The sequence below is a fragment of the Salvia hispanica genome, chromosome 3, assembly GCF_023119035.1.
Source record: "Salvia hispanica cultivar TCC Black 2014 chromosome 3, UniMelb_Shisp_WGS_1.0, whole genome shotgun sequence".
In the NCBI taxonomy this organism is placed as follows: Eukaryota; Viridiplantae; Streptophyta; class Magnoliopsida; order Lamiales; family Lamiaceae; genus Salvia; species Salvia hispanica.
In genome coordinates this window covers 3,770,478-3,782,114 of record NC_062967.1, presented here as the reverse complement: position 1 = coordinate 3,782,114, position 11,637 = coordinate 3,770,478, and the positions used below count along the sequence as shown (strand labels likewise).

At 35.6% G+C, this 11,637-nt stretch overlaps 3 protein-coding genes across 4 annotated transcripts; all 3 read left to right on the top strand.

Moving 5' to 3' along the window:
- Window positions 1-1,374: 1,374 nt before the first annotated feature.
- LOC125216366 (4-coumarate--CoA ligase-like 6) lies at window positions 1,375-4,057 on the top strand. The gene is made up of 6 exons (XM_048118056.1): window positions 1,375-2,549; window positions 2,636-2,825; window positions 2,900-3,045; window positions 3,125-3,192; window positions 3,592-3,694; window positions 3,783-4,057. Exons 1-6 carry the CDS (start codon window positions 1,503-1,505, stop codon window positions 3,894-3,896), a joined length of 1,668 nt encoding a protein of 555 aa, XP_047974013.1. The 5' UTR covers window positions 1,375-1,502; the 3' UTR covers window positions 3,897-4,057.
- Window positions 4,058-5,995: 1,938 nt separating this feature from the next.
- LOC125209093 lies at window positions 5,996-7,734 on the top strand. Of its 2 annotated transcripts, none has more exons than XM_048108695.1 (2): window positions 5,996-7,391; window positions 7,593-7,734. In XM_048108695.1, the coding sequence occupies exon 1, from the start codon at window positions 6,036-6,038 to the stop codon at window positions 7,389-7,391; it is 1,356 nt and encodes a 451-aa protein (XP_047964652.1). In that variant the 5' UTR covers window positions 5,996-6,035; the 3' UTR covers window positions 7,593-7,734. The 2 variants fall into 2 exon arrangements, with proteins under 2 accessions (XP_047964652.1, XP_047964651.1); XM_048108694.1 differs by having other exon boundaries at window positions 5,996-7,385; window positions 7,593-7,732.
- A 992-nt stretch (window positions 7,735-8,726) lies between these two features.
- LOC125215434 lies at window positions 8,727-10,370 on the top strand. Its single transcript, XM_048116856.1, has 2 exons — window positions 8,727-10,088; window positions 10,221-10,370. The coding sequence occupies exon 1, from the start codon at window positions 8,727-8,729 to the stop codon at window positions 10,086-10,088; it is 1,362 nt and encodes a 453-aa protein (XP_047972813.1). The 3' UTR covers window positions 10,221-10,370.
- The last annotated feature ends 1,267 nt before the right edge of the window (window positions 10,371-11,637 follow it).

Here is an 11,637-nt window from a genome sequence, read left to right as displayed (position 1 = left end):
TGGCAAAATCAAGTATGATTTGACAACAAAACCACATTGATTCGTATAAATCGGTGTTGTTTTCATCAAGCTCAACCATTATTTGATTTTGACCACTGAGGAGCAATTTAAAAAACTAAAATATTAGTAGTATAATTTTATATTTAAGTTTATAAAATTATGAGCCTGACCAGAATTACTTTTTTAATTTAAATAATGCTTGTAATTATCTTTGCATTATATAGAGTTTGAATTTAAAGAAAAAGTATTTCACTTATGTCATTTTCAGTTCTCAAATTGTGAAATATCTAATGGGCAAAAAATTAAAAATATTATTGTCGATCTTCATGATAAAAAAGTTAAAATAGTTATTTGTTATTATTTTAAACAAATATTCTTATTTGAAGTTATCATTTATAGAGAGAGGCACAGCTAAAATTGTTCTTATAGTAACAATAAATATAGTAAGTACTATATAATAAGGTATGTGCTACTACCTCCGTCCATGAAAATTCGTCCCGGTTTGATCGGGCACGGGTTTTAAAAAATGTAATGGAAAGTGGGTTAAAAAAGTTAGTGGATTGTTCCTACTTTTATATATTAGTTTTATAATAAAATGTGGATAGTAATGAGTTAGTGGAATATGAGGTCCACTTCCAAAAATGGTAAAAGTAAAATGAGACAAATTTTTAGGGACGGACATAAATAGTAAACTGGGACAAATTTTCGGGGACGGAGGTAGTAGTAAAAATCAATTGTGGATATATTTCCTCAGCCTTCCGTCTCATAAAAATGTGTGTATTTCCATGTGCATTTCATTTTGACATCAACTTATTTACAACTTATATCATCATTAAACACCACTAATAATGTAGGTCTCACTATCCACTGATACTATTTTAACTACATCATTCTCCTTTTCTCTTCCTTTACCAATTTTGTCTTAATTCTCATGCTATATTAATTGTCCATTTTGTTATAGAACAGAGGAGTAATCCCTCCGTTCCATAGTAATGGATGCGTTTCTTTTCGGCACGGAGATTAAGAAAAATTGTGTTAGGTGAGTTAAGTAAAGGGAAAGTAAAGTGGAAAATGAAAAAGGTAGAGAGATGAAGAAGAGAGAATAAAGTTAGGGAGAGTAAAGTAGGTGTGGAAAAATGTGTTACTTTTACTAAAAGGAGAAATGACTTTATTACTATGAATCGTACTAAAATGACAAAATGACTCTATTACTGTGGAATTGAGGGAGTACTATTTATGAAAAAACTGAACGATATAGTTGGTTACGTTGGTTTTTAGAATGAGCACTCCATACTTTGTCATCAATGCAATTATCTGATTTGAATCCTAATTTGCTCTTTTTTGGTCTGTTCTGACTCTCGCGAATTTAGGGAAACACAAATTTATATCGAACTTATCACGTGCTGCTTTCCGATAACTTTTTTGTTTATTAAAATAGGCCAAGAGCAAAAACGATTGCCACAATTTAAGCATTTTGGGCTTTGATTCTCTCTCTTTCTCCAATGGCTGAAGAAGAACATGGTGGGATCAATGAATCATCCAAATCTCCTTTGTATTCACCTCAAACAGGGGTGTATTCCAGCAAATACCCGTCTATCAACCTGCCTTCTGACCCTCTTCTTGATGTTGTTTCTTTCATTTTCTCACATAAACATAATGGCCAGCATGCACTCGTTGATTCACCATCTGGGCTTTCCGTTCCATACTCAAAGCTCTCATCTTTGGTCAAATCCATGGCTGCCGGTCTTCACCATTTAGGCGTGAAGCAAGGTGATCTAATCTTGATTTTGCTCCCCAATTCTGTTTGCTTCCCTTTAGTTACCTTGGGTGCTATGAGTCTTGGTGCAGTTGTGACCCCCATGAACCCTTTAAGCAATTTGTTAGAGTTAAAACATGTTCTTGATTGTAATCCAACTTTAGCTTTTGCTGCAAATGATAAGGTTGATGAGTTAGTTCATGCCTTAGGTGGATGCCCCGTAGTCGGGGTGCCCGAAGCTCTAGACTTGAACTCTCTGTCTAGTGATGATTCTGTTTTTCATAAGCTGATTTCTAGTGATCCTGCAATGGCACCAAGGCCTAGAATTAAGCAGCAGGACACTGCTGCGATTTTGTACTCGTCGGGCACTACTGGTAGGTCTAAAGGTGTTATGTTGAGTCATGGGAACTTCATAGCCATGATTGAGCTCTTTGTGAGATTTGAAGCTACTCTTTATGACTATCCCAGTTCAGAGAATGTCTACTTGGCTGCTATCCCAATGTTTCATGTGTATGGACTGTCGTTATTCGTTTTGGGATTGTTGTCGTTGGGGAGTACTATTGTTGCTATGAAAAGATTTAATGCTGATGAAATGGAGAGAGCTGTTGTGAGATATGGTGTCACTCACCTTCATTGTGTTCCACCTATACTGGTAGAGTTGACAAAGAGAGCTAGGAGAGGTGGTGGTAGTAGTTTTCAGAGATTGAAGCAGGTTTGTTGTGGGGCTGCTCCTGCGGCCGAGAAGAGCATAACTGATATGATTGAGACACTCCCCCATGTCGATTTCATTCAGGTAGTTCCTTCGATAGCCTTGTCTTTCTTAGTTTACTAAAGTTGTTTGTGCAAAATTAGTACTAATAATAATGAATTTTTGTCCAGGGTTATGGCCTGACCGAATCAGCTGCTTTGGCAACTCGCGGATACAATACCGTTGGAGCTCATAAATATACGTCTGCAGGACTTCTGTCGCCTAATGTTGAAGCTAAAGTGGTAGACTGGGTCACAGGTGCTCACTTGCCTCCAGGATCCGCTGGCGAGCTTTGGTTGCGCTCACCTGGAAACATGAAAGGTAATCGTTGTCTCTTTTTTGGCATTATTGTTATAAACTCAAAGACGTCTCATAGATATCAATGTTCGATCCAGGGTACTTGAATAACATCGATGCAACCATGCTTGCACTTGACAAAGATGGTTGGTTACATACTGGGGACATCGTTTATTTTGATCAAGACGGATACTTGTTTGTGATTGACCGCTTGAAAGAGGTCATCAAGTACAAAGGCTTCCAGGTTTGCCTCCATTTATGCAACTCGAGTCACCATTAACTTTGATATAGAGTTACTGTAATGTCCATTCTGTTATATTCAGATTGCTCCAGCTGATTTAGAGTCAGTTCTGATGTCACACCCGGAAATACTTGATGCGGCCGTTACAGGGTAAGTTCAAGCTGTTGAATAACACTGAGTCTCTAAGTGATGAACCTGCCTAATAGGGTGTTTTCCCTACTGATTTTATGTTTGAATTTGATGATATTATCTGTATTGGGATGCTAATCTCATTCGGGTCAGAATAAATTCATTTATGTTGAGAATCACGCGCATTTTGGTAATTTTATGTTATGCTCTGAAACAAACCTCACAAAGCCAGATGATTTAAATGGATCTCACATAGATTAGTGTGGTTCAGTGAAGTTCTTTTTTTGCTATTTCGCAACGCCTAGCCATCAAATTCTCAGACATGTACAAGCTGAAAGTGCAATAGTTATCTCAACTGCTCTAAGACATAGTAGCCCCTTAATTTCTGCTAGTAACATTCTGAGTCTTTGTACGAAACAGGGGCCGGGATGAAGAGGCGGGAGAGATCCCTGTGGCATTTGTTGTCCCCAAAGAAAGGAGTTTTCTCACTGAAGCAGCTGTGATGAACTACGTAGCGAAGCAGGTCACCATTCTTGCTGCTTTGATCACATTTACTGATAATGTTATACTAGCTTTTGTTGTTTTTGACAGTTTAGCAAATTTTGATGCAGGTTGCACCATATAAGAAAGTGAGAAAGGTCTACTTTCGGTCATCTATACCGCGATCACCAGCCGGAAAAATACTCCGGAGGGAGCTCAAGAACTTGTTAGTTTCGAAGCTTTAGGTCTATATACATGAAGCAGAAGATGATAATGGAATGTTTATTCATGTGCTGATTGAGATCAGCCTCACATTTCATCAATAAAATATGTGGACTCACATTGTAGTTAAATCAACAATTGATATTTTATTGATCTAGAAAATTCTAAACTCTAATCCTCTAAATTTAGTGAGCAAATGTGTATCTTAAGCAATTCATGTGTCCTAATTACATCTTATTACATGGCATGACATAATAAAAACTAAAATAAAATTAAAATAAAAGTTCAAATCTGAAAAATCGTCCATTATTCCAGGAATGAAAGTGTACATAGAACTACATGGTGATAAAAATGTTCAAGTGTAATGAAAGATAAACTGACGACTTCTGTTTTTTCTGTTTTAATTAAAATTATATTATGGTATCCATAGCCTAAGTTCACTTATTAGGAATTGATTTCAGTCGAATATGTACACCACAATGACTAAATTCATGTCTCGAATAGCGGTAGGATCACCAAATACTATTCATACGGGCTACAACATTTCCTACTACTCCACTATTGAATAGACATTTGGCTCCTATTTAGTAATAAATAAATCATTTCTCAACACAACCTATCTCCTCTGTCTTCACCCTCCCTAATTCTTCCTTAATAGTATACGTTTCAATAAATACAAATATAAACTTCTTTCCTCTACATTCTCTCCTATTTTCTCTCTCTACTTTTGTTAAGTCTTTTACCAGTAACAAAAATATCAAATAAAATCTGAAACTTTTCTCAGTAAAACTGAAAACTTTTTATTTGTTATATTATCTTATAATACTACTATTTCATTTAGCAATGGAATTAATCTAGAGCATGGTAACAATTTTCATCACATTTATTCTAAATTTATGACAATTTTTTTGTTTGAGCAAAATTTTTTAACTTGTATGTACTATATCATCACATTTATTCTAAATTTATGACAATAATTTTTTTAGTTGAGTACTATAAATTTATAACGTTATGGAACTAAGTTTTATTATTAAAGTAAACTATTTTTATAATTAGTTATACCAATTAAATATTCAATTTTTATTTTTATATCTATTTATCATATATGCCCTCTATTTTTATATAATAATGACTATATAATTACGTAGATTAAGAAAAAAATAGGGAGAGAAGGTAGAGAAAAGATATGAAAGATTTTATATTTATTGGATATTTTTTGATTGGTTATTTATTTAGATTAAAAAAAATAGAGAGAGAAAATAGGAAAGAGAATGTGGAGGAAAGAGGTTTTTCAATGATATTTATTGAATGAAACGTAATTAAGAAAGTTGGTAGAGGAGAGAGGTTGTGTTGAGAAATGATTTATTTATTGTCAAATAAGAGTCACGTGTCTATTTAGTGGTGGGGTAGTAGGAAATGTCATAGGAATAGTGTGAGGCGATCCTACCGCCTTAATAGTAGTAACTAATTTAAATTGATTAGTAAATGATGCATTCAACTAGGCATGGGGAAACGGTTCTTGGTTAACCGAGAACCGAAAGACTAAGGTTAATGTTCGGTTTCGGTTATTAAGTTTAAGCTAATCTCGGTTCCGGTTCTAATCGAGAACCGAAAGGTTAGAACCGAATAACTGTTATTTTCTAAATATTTTATTTTTATATATTTATTTTAGTATTATTATCATTGTTTTAGAAAAGTAAAAATTAGTTTGATGAATGATGTTGGTTTATTGGTTTTGGACTTAGTTTTGTAAACTTTGTAGGAATTTTAGTTTTTTATGAAGGAATGAAATCATGGTTTTTGTCCTTTTGATTTCACGACTTATTACTTAACTTATTATATTGCACTTGAATTCGGTTCCTTCGTTGAAACCGAAGATCGAACCAATCGGTTCCTTGAAGAACCGAACCGGCCGATTCTGGATTTAGGAAAAAATTGGAATCGATTCGGTCTAAACCGAACCGACCGAATTCCCACCCTAAATTCAACCGTTTTTGCGCGGCAATTAGACTCAAATAGGAAACTTTTCTCCTCTCTTCTCTTCTTGTCAAGAAAAAACAAAGAAAAATCTTCAAATCACTGAAATTGTCCTTCTGAATTTGGGGGTTTCTCCTATGGCGAATCATGAAGGGATCCATCTGGATTTGAAGGCTTCTCCTGTGATGAATTACACAGGGGGGGTTGCGGCTGATGATCTCCCTGATGAAATGATTCATCGCATTCAATCTTTCATGGATGCCCGCCCTGCCGCCCAAACCACGGTGTTATTCAAATCCTGGCGCCTCGCATGGCTCACGCGCCCCGACCTCGATTTTCGAGACCAGGATTTCCCATATCCGTGGATCCAGTTCCAGGCATTCGCACGCAACACTTTGCAGAGGTACGAAAATCGCAATCGAAGGATCAACTCTTTCCGTCTAGGGATGGAGACTGTTGTAGATCATCATCTAGCTACAGAATTGATTGTGAGAGCGATCAGATTGGGGGCTACTAATCTCACGCTTCGAATTCCAAGAACCGCTGGTCACATAATGTATTTTTTACCAAATGAGGTTCTTGATTCCGAAACCCTAGCTGGATTATCTGCTCATGATTGCCAAATTATTCTCCAATTTGGGCGGAAAGAAGTAAGTTGGTCCAATCTTAAAACCCTTAATTTGTCCCACTCGTTTATATATGGTGATTTATTCCATGATTTGATTTCGAAATGCACATCTCTTGAGAAAATAGCGTTGGATAGAAACGTAAGCTTTCCAACGTTGTTTAGAGGACCGAGACGACTTAGCCCACCTTGTGAGAGTAAACTCAAACTGCATAAGCTCAAGTCATTGCAATTGATTGGTTTGGGTAGAAGAGACTACATATATAGGCATGAGTTGTGGCCTAAATTTCCTTGCCTGAAAGAATTGGAGATTCGGGATGTTGACTCTAATAACTATGACTGGACAGGCTTAAGAATCTGCAGCCCATCACTCGAGCTCATAACCATCTACACGTATCACAATAAGATTAGGAATGGGACGTTTGATGTTCCAAATATTCGAAAATTTAAGTTGGTGGGAAATTATTTGCCGCAGCTGGATGAGTTCAAGACGAGTAGTAGTAACAGGGAATGGAAGTCAGATATACATGTACAGTGTTATACGTTTACTGCTTCATGGTTCTCTTCGTTGAGCGAACTCTTGATAATGTTGAGCCCATCCCGAATATCTCTCTCTGTACATATGGATTCTAAATATTTTCCCCGAAAGAGTGTATATAGTGGAGATGGTGGTTTACCTACACCCAGAGTAGAGAATTTGTCAATAACGGGTTTTTATGAACTATGCTTCTCTTGGTTCTCTGCTTTCCTAGAGGCTTTGCTCCAGAGCTGTTGTCCCAACTGCATAGGAGTTGATACACGCCTTACAGGGAATGCGAATCTTGAAGCTCTGTTTCAACGGCTGGGATATCGTCCATATGAAACAGATGATTTAAGTGGTGATCAGCAATACCTCATTAGGTTCCAACGGGTATAGGTACCAAGCTTCTTATGTTCAACATCCTTTTGCTTTATGATGAGTTGGTTTTTTAGTAATAGGTTGATACACATTCATTACTTTATTTTGTCAAAGTGTATCTGTTTTAAGTACTTGAATTTGTGTAGTTTTTCATCCCTCATCAATTTGCTGAACTTTTCAAGAATGCTAAATGGGAACTATGCATATGGTTATTTGCAGGTGTGGAGATATGGAGAAAGGAGTTTGTGCACTACAAGACATGGACTAAGGGAATTATGTGTTGTGTATATGCCAACTGCAAAAATGTGACTGTACAGTATCAAGATATCATCATATTAAGTCACACTTACATATAGAAAAGGGATTTCTATTTTTCACATATGTTTCCGTATTGTGTCCCAATGATGAAATGGTAATTATTTCGCTCCTAAATTTGTTGTCTATAAATAATTTCACTCCAACTTCTACCACTCTCCGCATTCTAATGTTAGTTGGTACAAATAAAGTTATATTAATTTCATCCTATAAGAAATGATTTCACTGAAATTGTCATAAACTTCATTACAACATCTATATATTGAAAAAATAAAGTTATATTCAATTGATAATTTTTGGTTAAGATACTAAAATAATTCTTGCCAATGTATGTGATTCAGACTTGCCCTAATTGCTACTTATGTGGGTATTAGCCTATTAGGGGATGATATGATTAAAAAATTTAAAATAAAACGCGAAAGTATAAGTTTAAAATGGAAAATTCGTCTAATTATTGTCCGATTATATCATGTTCTTAGAGTGAATGTATAATAGAACTACATGCTGATAAAACGCTCAGGTCTAATAATGAGATAAACATACGATATAAGTATTTTTTAGAGTAAATGAAAATTGATAAGATAATTTTAGTAAGTACATAATTAAAATTTACAGCATATAAATAGATTCAATAATTCTATTAAAATTAATAAATAACGTTTTGAATAATTAAAACTATCCGTCACTTTTCCTCGATTGCCAAATCAGCTTTTATTACATCCACTCTTCAGTACAAAAGACTCTTCAGTTTCTCCTCTGACTCAGCACGTAAGCAAGCTTTACACCAAAGACACTTAGGAATCGAATTCGCTCAAATCTTTATTCATGAGATATTACAAAGTAAATGACCAAATTCAAGTCTTTATAATATTAAAATTTAAATTGATTAAAAAAATGAAGAATTCAAACCGTTGTTGCTTAAGAAAAAGGCGCGGCAATTAAACACACTCCTCACCTCTCTTCTCTTCTTGTCAAGAAAAAAGAAAGAAAAATCTTCAAATCACTGAAAGTGTCCATCTGAATTTGGGGGTTTCTCCTATGGCGAATCATGAAAGGATCCTTCTGAATTTGGGGGTTTCTCCTGTGAAGAATTACACAGGGGGGGTTGCGGCTGATGATCTCCCTGATGAAATGATTCATCGCATTCAATCTTTCATGGATGCCCGCTGTGCCGCCCGAACCACGGTGTTATTCAAATCCTGGCGCCTCGCATGGCTCACGCGCCCCGATCTCGATTTCCGAGACCAAGATTTCCAATCTCAATTGATCGAGTTCCGGGAATTCGCACTCAACACTTTGCAGAGGTACGAAGATTCCGAGCTAAGGATCTACAGTTTCCGTCTAGATATGGAGACTATTCGAGATCATCAGCTAGCTAAAGAATTGATTATAAAAGCGCTCAAATTGGGGGCTACTAATCTCACGCTTCAAATTCGGAGATGGGATCTTGACTCTTTGTTTAATTTACCAGATGAGGTTCTTGATTCCGAAACCCTAACTGGATTATCTGCTCATGAATGCCTAATTGATCTCCAATATGGGAAGAAGGAGGTAAGTTGGTCCAATCTTAAAACCCTAAGTTTGTCCCATGTGGTTACATATGGTGATTTATTCCTCGACTTGATTTTGAAATGCCCTTCTCTTGAGGAAATTACTTTGGATAGCACCAGAAGCGTGTGGTTTCTTGGTGAACCGAGACGACTTACTCCATCTTGTGATAGTATGATCCAACTGCATAAGCTCAAGTCTTTGCAATTGCATCATTTGGATAGCAGAGACAACATATATAGGCATGATTTGTGGCCTAAATTTCCTTGGCTGAAAGAACTTTTGGTTTGGGGCTACAACTCTGACTATGACTGGAATGGCTTAACAATCTGCAGCCGATCACTCGAGATCATTACCCTACACACGTATGCCAACAAGATTACGAATGGGAAGTTTGATGTTCCTAATATTCGCAAGTTTAAGGTGGTGGGGGATCATTTGCCGCAGCTGGATGAGTTCAAGACAAGTAGTAAAAGGGAATGGGAGTCAGATATACAAATACCATATGATAATAGTATTACTTTGTCATGGTTCTCTTCGTTGAGCAAACTCTTGAGAATATTGAGCCCATCCCGAATCTCTCTCTCTCTGTGTATGGGCTATTCAAGTGTTACACAATTATATTTTTATTTTGGAGATGGCTTACCTATACCTGCAGTAGAGAATTTGACGATATGGGGTTATCCCCTAATGTCCGTTTTCCTAGATACTTTGTTCTTTTGCTGTGACCCCAAAATGGTAATCGTTGATGCACGCTTTATGGGGGAGGTGGATCTGGCAGCTACATTTCAACAGGTGTCGGAAAATCTCTTAGCTCAATCAAGGAATCCTCCTCAGTTCCAAGTTATATAGGTACTAAGCTTATTCTTGCACCCAAATCAAGTAACAGAGCTATTATTAACTTATGTTAGTTAGCACATGATGTTATTATAGCTTTTGTTGTTGTTATTGTCAGCTGTCACAATTTAGCATTGTTTGCTGCAGGTTGGAGCTTTTCTGAAGTGAGAAAGGTCGACTTTCGCTCGTCTATACCACCTGGAAAAAAAATACTCCGGAGAGAGCTCATGAACTTGTTGGTTTTCAAGCTTTAGGTCTATTCATGTGCAGATTAGGATAAGCTTCACATTGCATCAGTAAAATATGTGCATTGGTCTTTTCTTTTTGTCATTACAATGGAGTTGAGATTCCCATCTAATGTCGTTAAATCAACACTTACATATCATACAGTGTTATGAGAGTATATAAAAGCTATTCAACTTTGCAGATTAGAAGGTGTGGCTTGGTTTGAATTTCTGAATATAATTGATTATGCATCTCAGTGTATTTTCATATAATGAGTTGTTTTCGATGGATTGATTCCATGTATTTTACAAATTTGGAATATTCTAATACTTTGCGCACAATATCTATATTCCACAATACCCTTAAACTTTTCCATGTTTATATTTTAACTAAAATACCATAATTATATTTTTATTTTAATCTATATTCTCCTCTCTTGAAAATGTCTCTGTGTATGACCTATTCACATAATGCACAATATAGTGTATATGTAGGAGAATGAAATGGCTTCTTGCATCAACTTAGATAGCTGTTAACTTATGTTAGCATTACTTTCCTTCATTCAAGATCATTTTGCTTTATGATGATTGATTGGTATTTTTAGTCATTGATTGATAGACCTTCATTACTTCTCCATTGTCTCTGTTTTTTAGTGCTAGTTGAATTTCTTATATTTGTATCATTGTATGGTTTTTCATCGCTTATTACTTAAGAATGCGAAATAGGCTGCAGCTGTGGGAGATGTGGAAATGAGATTCTTCAATAATGATAAGGATTTATGCAATGAATGAGCCATTATCGATCCTGAAAAATGAGGCAGTATCAAGATATCATTAGAAAATCCATTTTTCAACAATTATGTAGTACTATTATACATTTCCATACCTCACCCCACATTCTAATGTTAGTCGGTACAGATATTTTGGTACCTTTAAATTTAATAAAATCTTAAACTTCAACGAAGTTCATAATTTTAAGAATAAAGTTATAGTCTTTTAATATTTCTTTGTCGAGGTACTAAAATTTATTTTGGCCCTATATCTGAGTTAATCATTATATATGTGTCATTATTAATGCAATATTTGACTTTGGAAATTAAAAATGACAATTGGTTTGTAATATCACCTAACTTTGGCCAAAATGCTATTTTTTCCACGAACTTAATATTTGGTCAATAAAATAATGAAATCTGTTATACTATATATATGATCAACGATCCCGGCAAAAGGGAATCATGTGTATCCTTATGCGATTCAGACGTGCCCTAAATAATTACTATACCACTTATGTGGATACTATATGGCATGACATGAAAAAACTAAAATAAAATGCAAAATAA